Consider the following 23,201-nt stretch of genomic DNA (forward strand, 5'->3'; position numbering starts at 1 on the left):
ATTTTATTTTTTAAACATCTAGCTCTCAGTTGTACAGTGCTACAGAATAGTGGCCCCTTTCTATATAGGTTTTAATAATGTTAAAAATTTAGTCCCAGAAAACGAGTATAAAATACTGAATAATTGCTAGACCGCTGCTCAATGTTTTTGTGGAAAACTGACTGGGAGTGGAAGGACAAGTAAAGTCTAAAATAGAATAAGGCTAGAAATGCTGTATTTTGTATACTAAACATAAGCATGTACTTAGCCTAATCAAACAAATGATTTATGCTTTCAAAGTTGGCCACATGGGGCTGTCATCTTGTAACTTTCTTAAACATCTTTGCCTGACCCTGCACATGCTCAGTGTGGTCTGGGCTGCTTAGAGATTGTCGTAAACAAAGCTGCTTGAATTCTGCATGGCTGGTAAGTAAGACGGGGGCTCCCCCTGCTGTTCATAAGTATGATTGTTTCCCTGCTCAGCAGTTAGGGACCGCCTGACAATTGCTATCCACAGCAGTAAATGAAGGGAGAATTTCACTGCACACAGTCAGGTTTCTTAAAAAAGGTACACATTTTATAATTAATGTATATTGGAGATAGGTTTCTTTTTCATTAAAGAAAGTAAAAATGGGATTTTATTTTTTGCCTTTCCTTGTCCTTTAATGGGAAAAAAATAATAGTAAATGGGCCGATAAGCCTGATACCTTGTTTATTAGTATTTACCCCTTGATGAATACACCAACAAAGCAAAACATTTCCTTGTTAACTATAAAATACAATAAAACCTAAGAAAAAATACTAATCATTCAGATTAAAAATGATACACAATTGTATAATAAAACAACCATATGTTAGCTGTAGATTCCCTCCAGCCTATTAAAGGATGCAATTCTGAAGTCCTAGTGTTACTCTGTGCTATCTTCAGTTATGAGACTAGACAGACTTTTTTTTAGGTTTAAGACTAATTGCACCTAAAAGCGGAATTCTAGGCCAGGAAAATCCTTTCAACTTTTTTTTTGCCTCCGCAACTTCTCTCCTAACCATTGAATAGGCCATCTTTGCATCATCCATGTTACACAAGAGTCGACTCCGAATTTAAGCAGTAGATTGCACTACAGAGCCGTTTGGGGTTGCCGATATATGCAAAGAACACTTTCATTCAAACAAAATGGAAGTGATGCTCTTTAAAGCACCAGTCCTGGGCTAAAAGGAGAAGCTGCCCTGGCAATATTGTTACCACAGGGTGACTAGCAGTTCAATTCTTTATACTACTATATAAATTAATATTTTGACTATGGCATATTTGTAACAAACAAATGCCTTGCAGTCTTCCCAAGATTCAACTGTATCAATGTTGACTTGATCTCAAGCCCTTAAAAGGGGTACTACAAGCAGGCTAAGGCACAAGGTCTGCATGGTATCAATTAAATACCTACCTGCTTTACGTGTACTTACCTAAACACACTTCTGCAGTTAGAAGTTGTGCTCCACGACAGCTGGAAAAAAAAATAAAATAAAATAAGTGAAACTGATCAATGATGTATGCTATACTATTTGTTCTTTAAAAAGATAAAATGTGAATAATTTCTTTACCCCATTAAATATCTACAAACACAAGTGATCTTCAAATAGAGCTGCACAAAAAATGAACCGTGAAATAGTCAAGGTACAAAGGACCTGGCTAAAGTGACGGTATAGTAGTTGGCTGTACTGGAGGGGGAAAAAAAAAAAAAGAAACTTTCACTGTCCAAAAAAAGATGTACTACACCTTGAGCAGAGAAAAGGGAGTGGAATAAAGTTTGCAGGTTTTTTGTTGTTGCAAAAACGATTAAAGTCTGTAAATCTAATGTATAAAAAAAAACCTACAGTTGGGACAGATCACACGATTGTCCAAACCCCCCTGAACTCACCGGCACTCTCCCATCAGGTCTATAAACAGTGGTGCTTTGGTAAATTACTAAAATGTTCCAATACACACAATTGGGAGAAGAAAAAAAAAAGTCAGAATTCAAATCTGCTTTTGTAGTGCAAAAACATAAAATAAATAAAAAATCCCTTTACTTGTTTAAAGAAAAAGACTTATTGGCTAATCTGAATTCTCACCAAATCTCTCAAACCAATGCCATTAACGGATACTAGAGTGAGGGAATCTAAAATCTGTTACACATTCACACAAACACAATCCACAACAAATCTCTCTTCTTGTGCAATATTTTGTACAGTTCTATGCTTCTAGGATGAACGAGAGCAAGTGCAATAATTCATATTGAATTTTCTTGGTTATGACTAAGTAGGATCCTTTATTCCTGTACAGTAGCTTCCCTGCGTGCTCCTAATACTGCCTTTTCTGATTTAAACCTACACAATTACCATTGTGAGAAAGCAGTGGTGCGGAAGGCATCACTTAGACATTTTCTGGGTATTCCACAACTCATTTTCTGGAGAAATAGCCACATACACACACAAGTTAAAAAAATAAAATAGCACCAAATAATTCAAGGGTAGTTTTATTGAAGACTAGGAAGAGGGGATATAAGATCCCTTTATGAAAAAGGGATTTATGGACATATGCAACTTACCAGTAAAAGTTAGTATATTGTAGTGAAGCATGTACTTTATGTACAAAGTCAGCTCATAAAAGGCACTCCCATCCATGTTTAAGAGACGGGAGCCGTTATCAACTTGTCAAACTTTACCTTAAGGAAAATAAGTCACAGAACGTCAGCTGCTCCAAAGCATTTTGTATCGTTCAGCTGGGACATAGGTGAAATCCCCTCCATTGTTACTTTATACCATGCTTCGCATCGCAGGGTTCTGACCACGCTGAATTGCTTTGCACGGGTCTTGGGAAGCAGTATGAAAATAAAGCAGCTGGTGCTTATGTGGAGTAACTGCCATATGAGGGCCTTTGAGATGCATACAGACCAAGGCCAAACTGCTGTAAAAGGACAGAACCCCAATCCACTATTTTATAGCGGAATGAGTCTATACATCAGACGTTTTATTTCTTTATCTGTTTTCATGGATAAGCAGTCATGGCAGATATGAGGGATTTCCATTTTGTTTTTTTAAAAGGTGTGACAATCCCAAACACAAGCATGTCTTTCACGTTTATTTATTGCAAATAAAGGTCTGCATATGTTTCTTCAGCTCACCCTCAATAGAGGTTTAGCAGGTGAGAGATGACCATTATAGAACTGACATGATTCAAAATGAAATGCTGAATATTAAACGACTCACAAGTTCATTAGTTCACAAAGTTGGTGCAACTACAAGCACGCTAGGCAAATAAAGAGGGATAGGGAAAGTGGAGATACAAACACACGACTAACTTCATACAGATCCCATTGGACAACTAGATTTACAACAAGTTTTAGTTTAATAAGAAATAGGCAATGCGCCTTTTCTTAAAATCAAAATGCATAACAAACGGAGTAAATGGTGTTGAACCTTCACAATTTAAAGTCTCTGCGGTTTCCACAGAAAGCAAAATACATTAAACAGCTTTTTAAACATACTACACCCTATGGTTCATGTGAAAGTTTCATAAAGCATCCCTTCAATGCTGCAAGCTATCCTGAAACCCTTAAAATGCCTGTATTTATTCCCTGCAAGGAGGACGGAGAGGAAACGGGTTTATACAAAGTTCCAATCAGTCAACAAGGGCAACTTCACATGCCAACATTTCAACGGCAATTTGTGACAGGATTTCCCAGCTAAAAGTCCCCTGGACACTTATAGCATTGCAGTCCTTAATAAAAGACACCGGTTACAAAGCAACATCTTTACTTTTGTTATGGTTAAAAAAAAAAAAAATCACATTACAGATAAAAATGAAGAACCCTGAAATACTGACACATTCTTATCGTGCACAATGCTAAGGTTCTTATTCATCGCTTTAAAACTGCAATTAAAATGTACAAAAAAAATGTAATTCAACTAAAAGTAAATGGGAATAACCCAAATGAAAGTAATTAAGAACCCGCAGGCACTTCCTCTTGTGGAATGTTTGTTTTTTTTTTTTGTTTAAAAGTTAGCCTAAAGAAAAACAGTCGACTTCTTGTGAAGGTATTGAAGAGAAATATGTATCAGTTCATTTTTATTTGGGTATTCAATAATATCCTTGGTGGTACTGCTGGCTCCATGGCTTTTGACCCCAGTATTGCTGCAATTAGAAAAAGGGGTAAATATTAACAGGTTAACAAGCTTTTAAGCTTATTTGCCAACAAGAACTGCTTAGGTCACGTGTGTAACATTTGATTCCGTTTCATCCCACTAATTTTAAACTAGGAGCCCAATCCGGACTAAATTCCAAGAAACTCTGCAGTAATAAAATTGATCTAATGTAACTTACGGCAAGAGAATTTAAAGGGATACGGCCACGCTGGAGGCAAATGTCTGTGTGTTAGAGTAGCTCAGTAAAATAAAAAATAGGGTGCAAAAAGGAAAAAAAAAATAGGGAGGTGTTTAAAAAGGTTTTCAAGTCATTAAGCCATTTCAGTAAATTACTTACACCCTGCTGCTGCCACTGATTGTAACCCTGAGACTGGTTTTTGAAGCCACGATTATTTCCCCTTCCTCTGAAGTTCTACAGAAAAAAATTTTCTAAGTCAGTAAACTGCAGTGCATAGCTTCATATTCTCATTAAAGACATGTAGGAACCACATTTAGGTAGCAATTCTCCTCTGGTTTCCCAAAACAAGACACAAAGGGAAGTTATTTAAATTAAGTTTACCTGGTTGTAGTTCCCACGGCTGGACATTCCAGCACCTCCACCACGGCTGAAGTTTCCACGGTTACCATAGCCACCTCTGGTGGGGTAGACTGGAGCACGGGGGTATGGATACCCAACGGAACCACCACCTCCGCCACCACGCTGGGGCATATTCCCTCTTCGGTTGTATCCTCCACGGTTTCCTGGAGCTACAAAACATTAAACTTTTTCAATATCACTTTGGAAATGTCTTTAATACAAGAAACCTCAGTATCAGACATCTAAATACAAAATACACCACTGTTTTCACTTTGGGGTACAGCCTGCTGACTTTTAAGAATAGTGAAGTGAAAATTCCAAGCCTGTTCATAGCTTGCCTCAGCCCTTTTTTAAAGGGATTGTCATGATTTTTATGGTGTCGTTTTTATTTCTAAATTACACTGTTTACACTGCAAATAATTCACTCTACCATATAAAATTTAATTCAGCAAGTGTATTTTTTTTTTTTTTTTTTTTTAAGTTTAAATATTGGTGTGTAGGCAGCCATCTCAGGTCATTTTGCTTCTCCTACTCAATGTAACAATGTGTCGCAGTGGGACCTGAATTTTTACTATTGACTGCTGTTCTTAGATCTACCAGGGAGCTGCTACCTGGTTACCTTCCCATTGTTCTGTTAAGCTGCTGGGGGGGGGGGGGGGTATTACGCCAACTTGCAGTCCAGCAGTAAAGTGACTGAAGTTTATCAGAACACAAGTCACATGACTGGGGGAAGATGAAATGTCTAGCCCCATGTCAGATTTCAAAATTAAATATAAAAAAAAACCAGTTTGCACTTTTGAGAAATTAATTTCAGTGCAGAAGTCCGCAGGAGCAGCACTATTAACTATGGTCCCCATGACTGAATCCCTTTAATAACCTGTTAAGTGAAAATTCCAAACCTGTTCATAGCTTGCTTCAGCCCTTTTTACAAAGTCTATACTATATCTGTACAACTACATGGTTCATATGTACCTCCACCCCTGAAGTTTCCTCCACGCATATTGTATCCTCCACCACCTCGGCCTCTGTGCCCATGACCATGAGACATGCCACCTCTGCCCTTGGGATTCTTGTTCTTGTTTGGTTTCTTTGCTCCAATATTCATTTTTTTCTCTGGAGGTAGAGTCGTCTTACTCTCCTCCTTATACTGTTCAATAAGTTTCTCAGCCTCTTCCTTTTGCAAATCAACATAAGTAATTTCATCAAAGCACTCGCTTGCTTCTGGAAGAGTAAAATTACCTAAGGGAGGGTTAAAAAAAAAAAAATAAAAGTTATATCAGGGGCAATCACATCAGCTACAAACGAAAACAGTTGTTACAAAGGAAGCTAGAAATGAGAGATGCAGGGCCCACTCAGGCTACTACGGTTTTATTGTACAAACTAGGGATGCAACAAATCCAGGATTCGGTTCGGTATTCGGCCATTTTCAGCAGGATTCGGCATAATCCTTGTGCCTGGCCGAACAGAATCCTTTAAATCGTGATTTATTAGGGTTCAGATTCTGGGTTTCAGCCGAATCCAAGCATCCCTAGTACAAACAGAACCAATAGCAAGTTAGTGGTTTAGAACATGGCACAGAAACCACTAGCTCAGGGGTGTCCAAAAGGTTGATCGGGATCTCCCAGTAGACCTTTAGCTGGTGACCAGTAGAACTCAAGACACAACAAACAGCTTGTCTAAATCACCCTCCAATTTCATGCTTTTCATTCAGATATTTATTATGTTTAGGTCTCATAAGAAATAGTTGTTTGTTAAATATAGCAATATAAATTTTATTAAATCAATATTTAAGCAATATGGAACAGAATGCCAAGAATGCTTTTATAGATGTAGATCATAATAGGACAACACCTCTAGAAGTAGACCTTTCATTAGTAAAGTATGGGCACTCCTGCTCTAGCTCTGGAAATTGTTCAGAAATGAGCTAATCACAATGAAAGTCAGAATTATTATGAAGGTACACATGAAGTCAAAAGATCCAACATATCTATTTTAAGCATCCATTAATATTGATCAAGAAAATGGAAGTCTACTTACCTTTCATTTTAAGAATTGCATGTTCTGGAAGATCTTTACCTTCCACCTCAGATTTTTTCTGGGTTCTCTCTTTATATAACTCATCTGTTGGACAGACAACAACTGCCTTGCGTTGGAAGCCAGCAAACAAGCACATTTTCCTTCTCTGTGCAGCCACGGACACATTTGTCTGCAAAGGGAAATACAAGTCAAGAACAAGAATTACCCACTTTGGGGAGGGATGTTGCAAGCTACAATGTGCAGACACTTTGTCCCAAGGATTTACTTCCTGTGTTGAATGATTAAATGGGAAAACACACAGACACTACTGCATATTCTGGCTAAAACATTAAGCACATTAAAGATTTAACTGCATGATTACACTAATAAAATAGACATCTAACATAAGTACATATGCATTTGATCCCTCTACATTTTGCAGTTCTGTTTACAGTTTGAAAACTACTTTATTATGAGCAACAAGTCTGTTTTGACAGGGAATTTAGTTAATTAAAGCCAATTAATTAACACTTCTCAAATTAGCAACTTTCCTGTAATTTATGTTGTGGTGTAAATCCTTTTACTGAAAATCATCTACCTTGCCCTTTGGCAAACAGTTATTAAAAATGCATATTCATCGAAAAGGTGGTTTAAATTTGACAAATAAAGTGCAATATTCAAGGCAATGTGTTGGCGCACATTTATACACAAAGCGTTTGAAATACTGCAGTCAATAACTACAGGGTCCTATTTAAACAGTCTTGACTTGTAATAGGACAGCAAATTGTATTGAAAATCATTGAGCCTTATTCGCTCCATATTATGCAAGGAATTCCTGTCCAGAAAATGTCATGTACAAAGCATTCAGTACAATACATCCCACACTACTGAATTTTAAGGTTAAATTCAAAGTGTCTTGAGACAATTTTTGGTCTAAGTTTCAAGTACAAAGTGATACAAATTAGGCTGCTTTCGATAAACAGTAGTGCTTCATGCACTATTTTAGCAAAAACATTGGCATTAAGTACTAGAACACTACCACAGCACGAATTACAAATTAACAAATGGAAATACACATTCCTTTAAAGGAGCAGTTCACCTTCCAAGTTGCATTGTGTTAATATGGGGGTGCCCAGCTTTTTTTTTTTTTATTAGCCATGACCCACATTCAGATGTAAAGAGAGTAAGGGAGCAACATAATAAGCATGAATGTTGCTGGGTGATGCAAAATAAGTTCTGTGATTGGCCATTTGGTAGCCTGGAATCTAAAGTTTAATTTTTGTACTCTGGAGTAACTAAGTATACATTTGTTGATACTGTACACCTCAGCCCTATGAAGCATAATCCCTTAGTTTTTTTTTTTTTTACCCGTTAAAATTGAGTTTCACAAAATGTTGTAGAGAAACAGTCAACTAATGTAAACATAATTGTAACAAATTATAACAATACAGATTAAGCAACTATTACTGAACTGCAGTAGAAAGGAACACTGAACGTTCAACTTCATTTTACTTAAACTAATGGTATAGTTTCTGAAGCATACAATGAAAACATCACATTGTGTTAAATACGTATAAGACTGATGTAGGAATATAGTACTTTTCAAAACAGAACTTAAACTTTGCAGGTATCCAGAGGCCATATGCTGTAAAAATACAAATCTCGTATGGTTCCAACTGCAATTTAAGTAAAAAGCTAGTTACCTGATCCAGGATAAAGTGTCTTTTCTTGCGAGCAGCGATCTCAATAAACTTGCTCAGGCATTGCGGGGCCCTCTGCAGCAAAGCAGTCAACTTTCCAGTGTCCGACATCTGCTTTTTGCAACCAACCTACCAAAAAAAAAAAAAAAAAAAAACAGGGCTGTAAGACAAGACTGTTCAATTAAACTATTTAAAAATGGGGTAAAGTAATATACCCCTTAAAAGTCGGATTCTTACCGTCATCTTTTCCATAATAGTGTTTGTTCCAAGTATGTTGTACTTGCCAGGGTTTTCTTCAATGTGTGTATTTACCCAAGTTGTCTTTCCAGCACCTGGCAAGCCTATCATCATTATCACCTTTATAAAATAAAAAACAGTGGTTACCAAGAACAAAAATTCATTGATATTGAATGTAAAATTAAGAAGTATCTGTAAATTATAAGTACTACATTTAAAGCATAATGACAGTTAACTATCAAAATACTATAAACATTTAAAGAAATTAACCCACAAGATTCAGAGTTACTATAAAGTTGAACAGTTGCTTTTTTGCATACCACTCCCCTATAACAACCTAGTTTGTATATGTTACTTAAATAGACTACACATTACTGCAGTGCTTCATAGAGTTTGTCGCAATCACTCCTTGCCCCAGTGCAGCTTACAGTTTGTTTTAGTCCCCATTACATTTATACACACTGACTCATTTTATCAGGAGCAATTTACCTGCCTGTATGAGTGTAGGAGGAAACACACAGAAACAAAATACAAACTCTTTTCACAAGGCAGAAATGCTTAGCCACTGTGCTGCCTGAACCAACTTCAGCATCAGTACAGTGTTTCCAATGTACTTTAACAATAGGCACTGGCTTAATGCCAGACATTTCAAAATCATGTCACGGTTTCCATTTCTTCCAACCAAATGCACCAGAGGTGAACTAAAAGATACAAAAAGTAGGGAAATGCTGCTCCCAATTATGCCACATTAAGTTCACTTTCAAACATACTTACTTCACAATCCTGCTTCTGCTCTGGTCCCAGAGGTGCTCGAACTCTGTCTTCTAAAGGAACATTCTGAATTAATGTATAGCCTTCTGGGATAGGAAAGAATGGTTCTGCCATCTGCCCAAAGTTGAATTCCACTGCACAGTTGTGACAGAGAACATGTGGGAAGAGAGCCTGCTCAGATAGGCTCTCTTTGCTTATCTTAAAAGCAACGCCAAGGTCTTGGCCATTCTTTGCATAAGAAAGTTCAACTTCATCTTCTTCAAAATTCTGGGGGAAAAAAAAAAAAAAAACACCAAACCAAAACAGTTAGAATTAGTGTCCCCACAGTTTTAAACTAACTCAATAGGAAACAAAAGATACATTTCATTATGTTTTGCAAAACTGAAAAGGCCTCCAACTACAAACGAAGGACTACTCACAGCACAGCAAGTGATCACATCATTCTCATCATATTTCTCGCCATATTCTTCAGCAACACCATTGCAACATTTTGCAGGTTTCAGAGAATAACCATAGGAATTTTCCTCCTCTCCTAGCAGAAAAAATACAATTTTACAATTAGGCTTTTAATTTACTTTTACCCCCAATCTGTAATACAGATATGGAATCCTGTATCTGGCAATCAGTTATCTGTAAACAGGGCATCTCACAAAGTTCACTTTAAATTAATAATTCTATTTTAATTTGTATCTCTGTAACAGTACCGTGCCGTAACTAAGCTGCATGAAACCTTATTGGCAAAAATTCAAGTGGGTTTATTTTAGGTTTTGCAGATTTTAAGGTTTGCTGATGCAGATTACTGAAACATCCCATATCCAGAAAACCTTAAATATTTTGTATAAGAGATCTATAGTGCCACCGGCAGGCTGGCTATATAATGCTGAGCATCAGCAGGTCTCAGACTTGACAACATCTTTAGTGAAGTATGAAGAGATTTGGTTGTGCTTCTGAAATCTCTAAACTATGTCTGGATGATGCAAGCAGCAATCATACAGAAATTAAGATGCCCATAGTTTAGTCGTTTACAAGCCTTAATGGTATTTTGGGAACCATAGATAACTAACCTCAATAGTCAATGCAGCGGAAATAAATGGAAACATGTAGCAGTAACTGCGTAATTTGAGCCTAAACATGACCGAAGACCTAGTTTAAAAGGCATATTAAATTAAACAAACCAGCTATATTTATTCTTTATATGCAAAGCTTTGCAGAAAGTCCTAAACCTAACACAGCCTTTAAAAAGGGACTGGAAAAACAGCTTAGATATATTGCATTATTCAACACCAATTAGGTTGACTGGCCTGCTTCCAAATTCTAGATGGGAAGGCATATCATGTGGCCATGAAGAACACTTCTTGCCTAGTAAACAGTTATAAATAGGGCAACATTCTCCCTTGACTAATTTACATACCGAGCATGTACCCACAGGAGCTCCATGACCAGCCAACACGAACTTCATGAACATCTGTCTCTTTTGTATATACGTGTTTTACTGGAATCTTCTCAGTAACCTGGGGGAGAGTTTAAGAAGGAAAAGATGAAGTTGGATAAATAAAAAGTAAAACCTAACATTTAGGCGTTTCAGACAGCTTTTGCTATAAGTGCACTTACCTTCATCTCAAAACAAACTTTCCCCTTTGATACACCATAAGTGGCTCTTCCTCCAGCCCAGAGAAGTGCAAAGCTCTCCATGGTAAGAGATGATGCACTTAATCGATCCCGGGAAACTTTGAAGTGAAGATCGCAATTATCTATAAAATAGACATTTCCAGTGAGAATCTACACTGCACCTGTGTACAATATAGTTTAAAGGGCAAGTGTAAATGATCTGCCAGCACATTGCTGGGTTTAGGACAGAAAATGTTTCTAAATGAACAGCAGAATGTAGGCACAAATTCATCTGATTACAAATGGACTTAACTACAGTCATATCAGAGAAAACATGTTAAGTGAACTTTCTAGTCAATAAGGTCCATACATTATAAGGGATGGTGTAGAATCAAAGTCTTCAGGTGGACGTGTACTGCCCAAATAATCAAAGTAAATGGTATGGGCTAGCCTGTATTTCTGAGGAGCAAGTTTATCAGAGCATTATTTGCCAGCCTACATGTCCAGCATCTATGATCAAAACTTTTACACTGTCAGAAAATCTTTGCGAAGAATCTCATTCATCCAGGTCATGGTATGTCTGTAGAAATAAGTCAAATCAGCTGGACTTGTGTATTTCTTGAAGACTTTTCACCAGTCATCCAACTGGCTCTCAATTCAGAAGCCAGTTGGAGGACCGACTTCAAGAAAAAGACAACAAGTCCAGTTGATTTGACTTATTTCTACATTCATTGTCAGAAAATAAGTGTAATGCAGATAATGCATTAACCTAAAATGTTAACGTTCTATAGGAAAAACAGAACTGTATAAATTTAAATGTAAATTAATCTGAAAAACTTACAAGTATCAAGAAGTACCACAGAGTCATCAAACTTCTCGTCTTCTTCATCAACTGGTGGTTGGGGGGACTTTGACCTAAAATAAAGATACTGTTCAAGCCATATCAAAATGTAAAGCAGAACATTGGCATGAAAAGTAGAAGGCCCATGTTGTACCTACCTGCTATATTTATTTTCTTCTATGTATTCAAAATAGCCACGTCCATGATCCTCTCGTGGCCTTTTCACACCCCGTTTCTTCTCTTTGGAATCATTTCCATCTAGAAATAATAATACGAAGCTGAAACCAAATCCATAAGCTCTTACAATAATATTACACATCTCACTCAACTCACTTTTTCCTCACAAACACTGTTAATAGAAACACCTATGTATAAGGAGCCAACACATTCTGCAGGCCTGTAAAATAGAAAGCTAGATTGCGCTGTGCAAATAAAAGCATATCTACTTTTCAAACAGGTTTGCATGAAAATGCACTAATCTGTGTAACCCTTTATGTGAGGGAGTACTTGAACCTTGTTATGTGTTAGCAGTAAACACACTGTGGAGCAAAGTCCAAACTAGAAAAGTAAAGGGAACCAACGATTTCATAAAGATATCTGAATGCCAGCTTGACGTCACAAGCAACATGTTGAGTGTTTTGTTGGTTCTTGGTTAGGGGGACAAAAATCCAAAATTATCCCTATTCACATTTTCAGTTTGAACAGCCTGCAAACACCTGGTTCGGTCAAGTGAGAGACCATAACTAATCACTCAGTGCTGTCATTTGTGCCTTTAAACCAAATGTTAGGTTCCAGACAACGATATTGATCTTCTGTTAATGAGGAATAATCACACTTACAAAATATGTATTTCCAAGCCCCCTCCCCCACAGAGCAATTCAGTTTTGTTCAGATGTAGAAATAAATATATCACGTGAGCTAAGAGAAGAAAACATGGGGAACACCAGCAGTGTTTTATGCAGCCTCATGCAAACCAATGAGATTTAAAGTCACTCTACATGCTTACAACAGAGTAAGCATAACAAAATGTTATGCTATGTGGAAGTCTGATGGTTTGCTGTGTGGCCTGGAGGCAATTGCTTCTTCAATAAAATGCCTCTGCTTCCATGTTTCTAAGATTAGATTCAAGAGGTCACTGGAATGTAAGTCAGTCTTTGGGGTATTCCAGCAAACATGGCTAAATGACTTATTTTTTCAGCATTCTTACAGGTGCAGTGCCAGGGAAACTAGTGGAGAGCATGCAAGGTGATGTCTGTAACCGAACATTTACTCTATTCTATTTTGGAACACTTCCTGTTTCTGCTCTGTACCCTTCAATCCAACAACTCACTATTGTACAGAAAGAGCCAGAGAGTAATGAATTGTCTTTCATGTTAATTTCATATCAAATATTGCACTTTAAAACCTAATAAGGATTATACAATCAAGAGGGTCAGTGACAAAATAACTATATATTAAAATATTTTCCTTAAATGTAACCCCCATAAAGTTGAACTGATACAATTTAGCACTACTTTTGCAAACAATGCCACTCCCCAAACAATCCACAAAGCTGCATTCTCAGTCTAGTGATATCAACTGAATTGGGTTGTAAAAGTGCAAGAGGCAATAGTAAAAGACTTCATAAATAAAGGATGTGCAGGATCTTGGACTCCTATAATTGAGCTACCACGTACAACACTTAGAGACATAAAATATCAATTTTCGTAACACACCATCAGCCTCATACTTTGAGTTAATGTTTAGTAGGGATGCACTGAATCCAGGATTCGGCCTTTTTCAGCATGATTCGGTCGAATCCTTCTGTTTGACCAAACTGAATCCTAATTTGCATATGCAAATTAGGGGCGGGAGGGAAATCGTGAGACTGTCACAAAACAAGTAAAAACGGTTTCCCCTTCCCATCCTTAATTTGCTTATGTGGATTCGGCCGAATCTCTCGCAAGGATTGGGGGGTTTGGCCGAATCCAAAGCAGTGGATTTGGTGCATCCCTAATGTTTAGTATAATGTAGAGTGCGATGTTAAGACAACTTGCAATTGGTGTTCAGGTTTTATTAGAGGTTTTTAAGGTATTTCACTTTTTATTCAGCAGCTCTCCAGCTTGCAGTTTCAGAAATCTGGTTGCTAGGGTCCATATTACCCTAACAACCGTGCACTGATTTAAAGAAGAGACTGGAATATGAATAGAAGAGGGCCATAGAATGAGGTTAACCAACAACACATTTGTAGCTCTTTTTTCGATGGGGTCAGTGACCCCTATTTGTCAGGAGACAAATCATTCAAAAACTATAAAAAGACCAATTGAAAAGTTACTTAGAATATGCAATACTATAACATAGTAAAGGTTAACTAAAAGTTGAAAACACCCCTTAAAGATTCACTACACTCAGCATTTTAAAGGGGCCACCGGTGTCCCAGTATGCATGTCACATATACAGCTGGTTCTACATAGATAGGCCTGTGCAACTTTGTTAAAAAAAAATACATCTCACTCATTGTTCACTTCCGGTTCTTGAGACAATGTAGCAACGGGCAGGTCTCCCCCAGACTTTGATACATTGTTTCACAAACACAAGTGTACACAACTGCAGCCACACGGATACATTATTACTAATGAGTGAAGTTTTATTGGGAAGTTGCTCAGAGACACTTTTATGGCACAAGGAAACCAAGACAGAAAAGACATATCTGTACAAATAGCAGAACTGTGCAATTTCCCTGAATTTAGCCGAGACTAACCATGACTTGTTAACCTCAGTCACACATAATAAACCAACACTTTGGAACCAAGTTACACTCTTAAAGCCCCATTTCTCCTTACGAAGCGCAACAAAAGGAAAAACCACAAAAGACACTCAATCAAGCGGATCCCCTAACAAACAATAATGGCTGCGCCCGCCCACACGAGCAGCAACAGCAGGTGCTCCTCCACAGCCGCACTCTAACATGGGGGCAGGGAAGCTCCTCCCCGAGCAGTGACTTGTCCCAAGCCCGCCGACACAATGATTCCTTGAGGAGACGTGACAAGATGGGCGCGCATTACGCACACCCCTAGCGACAACCCCCTTTGTCAGTGGTACTCGGGGAAAAACCATCTGCACGGCGGGAACAGGCGCGGTATTATTATATACAAGTCAGCGAGGCCTTAGCCGAGTCTCCTCCCACGCACAATGATGAAAGGACACCTACTAGAATATCCCTGATTTTATAAGGCGTTGTGCTAGTGCAGTGGGTGCAACACAAGATGTACAATACAAGCGGGTACAATACAAGAGGTGCAATAGAAGCGGGTACAATACAAGAGGTGCAATAGAAGCGGGTACAATACAAGAGGGCTGCATGTATCAAATGATAACGTGCCGCTCCCCTCCCCAAACTCACCGCTTCTGCCGGCGCCGCCAGTCTCGTCGCATTTGATGGCCATGAGTGGCTGTGGGGCGCTGGGCGCACTCTCGCTTTCATCCTCTTCCTTCTCCTCGTCTTGTCCGTTCTCTCCACTAGCCGCTTCCGCCTCCTCCTCGTCCTCTTCCTCCTCTTCCAGCCCAACTGGGATGCCTTCATCTTCCTCTTCATCCTCCTCGTCTCCCTCCTGGAAGCCTTGATCGTCTCCATTCTCATCTCCCTGCTCAGCTTCAGCGATCTCCTCGTCGGGCACTTCCTCGGCCCCATCGCCTCCATTTTCTCCGCCTAGCTCCATCCCTTCCTCTTCTTCCTCCTCTCCGGCTGCAGCCTGCTCTGGATCAGCCACATCCTCGGCTTCACCAGGGGCCGCCACTCCCCCTTCCCCACAAGCGCTTCCCTCCTCGTCCAGCGCAGCTTGCAGTCTCTCCATCAGGTCGGCCTTCAGTCCCTTGTCGCTAAGGCGCCTCTTCTTCAGTTCATCCTTCAGCTCAGATACCTTGAGCTTCTTCACATTTACCGGGGAACTCATTGTACCGGTGAGCTGTGCGTGCTAGTGGACTGATCTACGAGAGGGACCGCGAGCGTGTTTATTGCGCTCTTACTCCTTCCAAAATGGCGGCACCAGCAAGGACGGAGCGCGCTGCCCTCTGTGGGGGAGGAAAGAGAAGAGAATGAGGTTCGAGGGAAGTCGGGCTCTCCAAGGTTCTACTCGCTCCGCCTATCGGGAAGTGGGAAGAGTCTGGTACCAAGGAGCCACGCCCAGTACTCTTAACTCTTGCAGCCGCTAAATGGCCCAAAAATGCGTCGTGATGCGAACATGAATTCCCTTAGTTTCTTCCCTCACCCTTAATAAAGCAGGAGGCCAATGGGCTCCACACATAAATAATGCAATTGCGTATTAAACCAGTATTACCGCGCCTCTCATTTCCACTAATTATCTGCATTCGCCTACGCAAATTATTTAATATTCGCCCCACCCCCGCTGTAACTGATAAATCGCTCCAATCTCACACCCGGCCGCACTGTGTCCCTCTTGTTTTTCCCGTTATCAAAATTGCTGGATTACCGTATTGCATCCAATGCTGCGCACCCCTACGTTTGTGCCTGCGCCCTGGTTGGCCGTATTATAAACTAGCGAACGCCATTTCTTGCCTTTTGTGTTTTACCCCATATATATCTATATGTATATATAGACTGGAAGCAGGTCCGGAATGAGAATTAAAATAGGCCATGGAATTTCAGGTACACAGAGGCCCAATCAGCCCACATATAGGCCCAAACAGCCTCCACCAGCCCACTGAATACTGATTTCTATGGCACCTTATAGAAGCCCCTCTGGCATTTGCCAGAACCCACAGATTGCCAGTCCGGGCCTGCTGGAAGGAGTGGGGTTGCTTGGGAGCATTGTGGGAAAATAATGGCAGAAATGTACAATGGATTCTATTGAAACACAACTATAAATACCGAATAGATGACATTTTGCAAACCTTTAAATATTTTTGTCTGTTATTGATAATATTGGCATAAAGAACAATTTAATAAGAGAAAACAGCCAAATACAAGCCAGTTGGTAAACCTACATACATGGTGGCCATACGGTCGCCACCTGGCTGGTATTTTACTGGGCTGGCTGATAAAAATGATGGTTGATCCCAATGTTATTAAAGGTGTGGTTCACCTTTCAGTTAACTTTTAGTATGTTATATGTAAGCAACTGTTTAATTGGTCTTCATTATTTATTTTTTATAGTTTTTGAATGATTTGCCTTTTTCTTCTGACTCTTTCCAGCTTTCAAATAGGGGTCACTGACCCCATTTCAAAACAAATGCTCTGAAGCCTCTGACAAAGTCCCAAAGCGACGGAACGCGTAAAGCAAGGGCGGTGACGTTATCTCCAAGCGCCATGGGGTGTTACGGCTAGGGTTGCCACCTGACCAGTAAAAATGATGCTTGGTGCCAATGTTATTAATAGGAAAAAACTTCAAGAATATAGGAAGGCCGTTTTTTTTTTACTGAAAAGGTGGCAACCCTCGTTATGGCGGGTGGAAGCAACGCAGGTCAGAGCTGAAAGCGGTATAACAGCACGCACAGTAACTTTGACCCCAGAGTGGAGATTTGATGCCCTTTTCAAAAAAACTTCTCAAATGTGAGAGGAATACTTGTTTTTTGTGATATTGTGATTTCCACCTGAGGAGAAACGGGAAAAACCGAGTCGGAACCAAAGGGGGAATTCTGGGAACAGCAGTTACACTACTTTTATATATTTAAATGCTCTGCAATGCTGCAAATTGATTGTTATTGCTACTTTTTATTACTCGCCTTTCTATTAAGGCCTCTCCTATTCATATTCCAGTCTCTTATTCAAATCAGTGCATGGTTGCTAGGGGAATTTGGACCCCAGCAACCAGATTGCTGAAATAGCATTTTGGAGAGCTGCTGAATAAAAAACTAAATAGCCCAAAAAATACAAATAATTAAGAATAAAAACCAATTGCAAACTCTAGAATATCACTCTCTACGTCATTCTAAACGTTATTTTAAAGGTGAACAACCCCTTTAATATCTAGTATAGGTCAATCTAAAAACAACTGGACTTGCTGAGTAATCAATGAAGATGTTTCACTAACGTCTTCATTGATTACTCAGCAAGTCCAGTTGTTTTTAGATTGACCTATACTAGATATACTATGACCTGGATGAATGAAAATCTTCATAGTCAACCCCTTTAATAGGGAAACAAGATAAATATATAGGAAGGCTGGTATTTTTTTTCCAGAAAAGTGGCAACCCTAGGTGGTCAGTGGTGTAAGATGTTACTGGGCACAATAGCAAATTCAATTTAGGGCCCCCAAATGTTGGTAAGTTGAACTATGCTACCAACATACGTTGAAACTGATCATTTATTATGTCCTCGCCTTTACATTCCTGCCTCCTCACCTTCAACCACAGGGTCTGCTTTCACTGGAGTTATGCCACTGTTGGTGGCCACACTAGTAATGGCAAGAAGGCAAGAAGTGAAGAGGAACTGGGGTCCAACCGGGAAAACTTCCAGTGGGCCCAGGTGTCAGAGGGCCCTCCTGCTTCTAAACATTTGACCTATTTCATGGCCATTCCTTATTTCTATGAGAAGAAAGTAGCTAAATAGATGAAATAATAGATTATAGTATGTAAATAAAAGAGACTAGGAGAATAGAGTTGAGTGAGGAGAAGAAGAAAATAGTACTGAGTGGTGCCCTAGTCTAAGGTTTTTTGGTGGGCCCTTGGTGTCACAGTCCAACACTGCTGGGGTCTTCCTCATCTGCCATTGGACCACGCACTGGCCAATATAGTGGTTCAGTCGAAAATATTTTCAAACGTATTCAAAAGACAAACTGACCGATTTCCATTGTTCAAAGGTATGGGTCAGAACCAGGAGCGATCCTGGCCCCTCAGCCGCCTCAGGCTGCAGCAGTTGCTGCCACCCCTCCTCCCCCGTGCGCTTACCTTTTTGCGCCTGAGGGGGTCCAGGGGGGTCCAAGAGGGCGGCAGAGAGGGCCAGTACTCTAGCGCAGAGAGCCTAACTGCGCTCTCTGTGCTAGAAGAGCCGAATTTCCGTTTGGAAAGCCGGAAATTCGGCTCTTAAAGTACCAGGAGTGGCATTTTTGCCACCAGTCTTAAATGGTTCTATTCCTGGTATTTCAGTCTGGCAGCTCAGCAATTCTGGTGCAGAATCTGAACTGTTACAATTTGCAATATTAGTTGATGTATTTCTCATCAGAATATGTGGAATATTAGCAACTATAGTATCAATTATAACAGCTGCTCTCTGGGAATCAGCTTAACAGGGCCAAAGATAAGAAATGTATCAACTAATGTATCAGTTTACATTACAGTCTGTGACCCCCCTCTCCAAGATATGCTTCAAAAAGTCATTGAAAAAGTCTTTTTCTGAAACCAACTGAACCAAAAATTGTGTTGGAAGGTGAACATCCCATTTAAAGATTCACAGATTGATTATAAATTAAGAATAGTATATGCTATATATTACATACCTTCCTTTCCTGTCATTTCTTTTGTGGAGGTTAAAGGGACCACTCAATTAATATTTAGGTGTCACCCCCCCCCCCCAGCTTATCTGAAATAAAGCACATGTTAAGTTAAATATGTCATTGGTCTTTTGTTTTTTTCTTCTTGGTGCTTCTCATACAGCAGAATTACATGGAGGTTAATTTTTTCTTAAATTGAATAATATTCCATGTTAACAGTTATACTGTGCATTTACTGTAGATAGAGTGGAGAACAAATGTTGCTTTTATGATGTTGCACTTATAGTGCTGTATCGTTTGTGGGGTACATTCTGTTTTATTAAGAAGAGACATAATTGTGGATTGTTAATAGTGCTGATAGAGACAGCATGAGTGTGGCAAGCCCATCTGTCCCTGTTTATTGTTCTTTGCTATGCAAAAGAGCTTGTAGCCCTGAGCAATATTATGCGAGCAGCAGCACACCTTATGCCACTGAAATTTAAAGGAACAGTTAACATAGAAGTTTCTTAAATATGTAAAGTTACTTATAGTGATCTCGGGTGGACGGCCTCACAACAAAATAGACAGCTGAAATGGAAATGAACAGCACCCCGTGTCTATAAAACTTTCTTGACCAGCTATCAAATGTCCTCTACTTTACTGTGCTGCAAATACCTGCAACTGCTATTCATTTTCAGTAGTGAATGTATGTATATTTTTTTCATAAAAGATCATATAGAAACCAAGAAATATTATGCTGGATGAAAATAGATTTTATGTTTACTCTTTTTATTTTTGCTGTACTGTTTGAAGTAATGTTTTTCTTTAGGAGTACTTTGTATCCATTATACGGCTGCCACTTCTGATTTTATTTGCTAAATATGCTTTAATTAGATAGCAACAAGATGTTTACATATCAATTAAATGCATAAATAATAGTCTATGGCTTTGTTTCAATAAACAATAAACAAAAAAGTAAAAAAAAATTGTTTGTAAGAATGGCCTCTTACCAAGGTAACCCTCAGTCCAAAGGTTACCCAGTTATATTTTTGAAATATATAGAAACTTTACATGTAGGAAGTGGCCACCCAGTGATGTCACTGGCATAAGAATGAGGAGGATGTAGCTTCATCTTATCAGTTTGCCAGGTCTAAGGTGGCGAAGGAAACTCTGGCAAAAGAGGTAATGTTCTGTAAAATTCGCATTGAATTATTGAATTTACAGATTAACGATCGTTCGCCTGAGCGAAAATTCCCCTAGTGATAGGGTGCAAAACTGCACTAGCAATGGTCTCTTTCTCTAGCGAATTGTCCTCTACGCCTGTTAGAAAATTGGTGATATGCCTGCGGATGAGATTTTTGGGGAATTTTGTTAGCAATGGCCACTAGAGATGTCGCGAACTGTTCGCCGGCGAACTTGTTCGCGCGAACATCGGGTGTTCGTGCTCGCCGGAAGTTCGCGAACGTCGCGCGACGTTCGCCATTTTGGGTTCGCCATTGTTGGCGCTTTTTTTTGCCCTCTCACCCCAGACCAGCAGGTACATGGCAGCCAATCAGGAAGCTCTCCCCTGGACCACTCCCCTTCCCTATAAAAACCGAAGCCCTGCAGCGTTTTTTCACTCTGCCTGTGTGTGCTGAAGAGATAGTGTAGGGAGAGAGCTGCTGCCTGTTAGTGATTTCAGGGACAGTTGAAAGTTTGCTGGCTAGTAATCGTTTTGATACTGCTCTGTTATTGGAGGGACAGAAGTCTGCAGGGGTTTGAGGGACATTTAAGCTTAGGTAGCTTTGCTGGCTAGTAATCTACCTTCTACTGCAGTGCTCTGTATGTAGCTGCAGTGGGCAGCTGTCCTGCTTCTGATCTCATCTGCTGACTGCTGCAATAACAGTAGTCCTTGTAAGGACTGCTTTTATTTATTTTTTTGTTGTTTTACTACTACTACTACTACTACTACTATAAGAGCCCAGTGCTATTAGTCTAGCAGTGTTGGGGAGTGGGACTGGTGTGCTAATCTGCTGCTCCTAGTAGTTCAGCAGCACCAACTTTAATTTTTTTTTTTAATATTCATTTTTTTTTTATTTTACTTTTTTTATTTTACTACCGCTGTAGTAGTGTATAAGTTGACCTTTTAGGCATTATTTGCCCTGTAGGCATTATTTGCACACTGTTTTCTTCAACCCGCCATCGAGCTGTGTGACCTTGTTCACATTCTGTCTAAATATCCATAATATTACCGTCTCCAGAAAAAACACCGGAGTCACTTTTTTCAAGCAGCCATAATATATTTTACGTAATCCGTATCCACCGCTGTAGTAGTGTATACGTTGGCCTTGTAGGCATTATTTGCACACTGTTTTCTTCAACCCGCCATCGAGCTGTGTGACCTTGTTCACATTCTGTCTAAATATCCATAATATTACCGTCTCCAGAAAAAACACCGGAGTCACTTTTTTCAAGCAGCCATAATATATTTTACGTAATCCGTATCCACCGCTGTAGTAGTGTATACGTTGGCCTTGTAGGCATTATTTGCACACTGTTTTCTTCAACCCGCCATCGAGCTGTGTGACCTTGTTCACATTCTGTCTAAATATCCATAATATTACCGTCTCCAGAAAAAACACCGGAGTCACTTTTTTCAAGCAGCATTCATATATTTTACGTAATCCGTATCCACCGCTGTAGTAGTGTATACGTTGGCCTTGTAGGCATTATTTGCACACTGTTTTCTTCAACCCGCCATCGAGCTGTGTGACCTTGTTCACATTCTGTCTAAATATCCATAATATTACCGTCTCCAGAAAAAACACCGGAGTCACTTTTTTCAAGCAGCATTCATATATTTTACGTAATCCGTATCCACCGCTGTAGTAGTGTATACGTTGGCCTTGTAGGCATTATTTGCACACTGTTTTCTTCAACCCGCCATCGAGCTGTGTGACCTTGTTCACATTCTGTCTAAATATCCATAATATTACCGTCTCCAGAAAAAACACCGGAGTCACTTTTTTCAAGCAGCATTCATATATTTTACGTAATCCGTATCCACCGCTGTAGTAGTGTATACGTTGACCTTGTAGGCATTATTTGCACACTGTTTTCTTCAACCCGCCATCGAGCTGTGTGAGCTTGTTCACATTTTGTCTAAATATTGATAATATTATCGTCTCTAGAAAAACCACTTGAGTTACTTTTTTTCAAGCAGCATTCATATATTTTACGTAATCCGTATCCACCGCTGTAGTAGTGTATACGTTGGCCTTGTAGGCATTATTTGCACACTGTTTTCTTCAACCCGCCATCGAGCTGTGTGAGCTTGTTCACATTTTGTCTAAATATTGATAATATTATCGTCTCTAGAAAAACCACTTGAGTTACTTTTTTTCAAGCAGCATTCATATATTTTACGTAATCCGTATCCACCGCTGTAGTAGTGTATACGTTGACCTTGTAGGCATTATTTGCACACTGTTTTCTTCAACCCGCCATCGAGCTGTGTGAGCTTGTTCACATTTTGTCTAAATATTGATAATATTATCGTCTCTAGAAAAACCACTTGAGTTACTTTTTTTCAAGCAGCATTCATATATTTTACGTAATCCGTATCCACCGCTGTAGTAGTGTATACGTTGACCTTGTAGGCATTATTTGCACAGTGTTTTCTTCAACCCGCCATCGAGCTGTGTGAGCTTGTTCACATTTTGTCTAAATATTGATAATATTATCGTCTCTAGAAAAACCACTTGAGTTACTTTTTTTCAAGCAGCATTCATATATTTTACGTAATCCGTATCCACCGGAGTTATTTTCCAATGAGTTTCTTGAACTGAGTAATGCGCAACCATTATTGCCAGAAGAAGATGAAGGAGATGAGGACCTTACACCAGATT

The 23,201-nt window shown here is 39.4% G+C and overlaps 1 protein-coding gene across 3 annotated transcripts; it reads right to left on the reverse strand.

The window, feature by feature from the left end:
* Window positions 1–3,342: 3,342 nt before the first annotated feature.
* Window positions 3,343–16,010, reverse strand: hnrnpu.L (heterogeneous nuclear ribonucleoprotein U (scaffold attachment factor A) L homeolog). Of its 3 annotated transcripts, XM_018261737.2 has the most exons (14): window positions 15,291–16,010; window positions 12,067–12,166; window positions 11,909–11,982; window positions 11,071–11,210; window positions 10,871–10,970; window positions 9,879–9,991; window positions 9,463–9,726; window positions 8,689–8,808; window positions 8,455–8,580; window positions 6,773–6,941; window positions 5,708–5,974; window positions 4,718–4,905; window positions 4,496–4,570; window positions 3,343–4,147 (listed from the first exon to the last, which is right to left on the reverse strand). In XM_018261737.2, exons 1-14 carry the CDS (start codon window positions 15,838–15,840, stop codon window positions 4,094–4,096), a joined length of 2,340 nt encoding a protein of 779 aa, XP_018117226.1. In that variant the 5' UTR covers window positions 15,841–16,010; the 3' UTR covers window positions 3,343–4,093. The 3 variants fall into 3 exon arrangements, with proteins under 3 accessions (XP_018117226.1, XP_041418042.1, NP_001082474.2); XM_041562108.1 differs by lacking the exon at window positions 4,496–4,570; NM_001089005.2 differs by having other exon boundaries at window positions 3,995–4,570; window positions 15,291–15,962.
* Window positions 16,011–23,201: the final 7,191 nt, after the last annotated feature.

This window comes from Xenopus laevis, chromosome 5L, assembly GCF_017654675.1.
Source record: "Xenopus laevis strain J_2021 chromosome 5L, Xenopus_laevis_v10.1, whole genome shotgun sequence".
Taxonomy (NCBI): Eukaryota; Metazoa; Chordata; class Amphibia; order Anura; family Pipidae; genus Xenopus; species Xenopus laevis.

What these genes read in the sequence shown, in the direction of transcription:
- hnrnpu.L (NM_001089005.2), bottom strand. Translation starts at nt 15,840, where the DNA reads ATGAGTTCCCCGGTAAATGTGAAGAAGCTCAAGGTATCTGAGCTGAAG. An exon ending in CTCCTGTGGGTACATGCTCG is followed by an intron (nt 9,992 to 10,870) that starts GTATGTAAATTA and finishes TTTTTCTGCTAG; the next exon opens with GAGAGGAGGAAAATTCCTAT. An exon ending in TGCAATTCTTAAAATGAAAG is followed by an intron (nt 5,975 to 6,772) that starts GTAAGTAGACTT and finishes ACCCTCCCTTAG; the next exon opens with GTAATTTTACTCTTCCAGAA.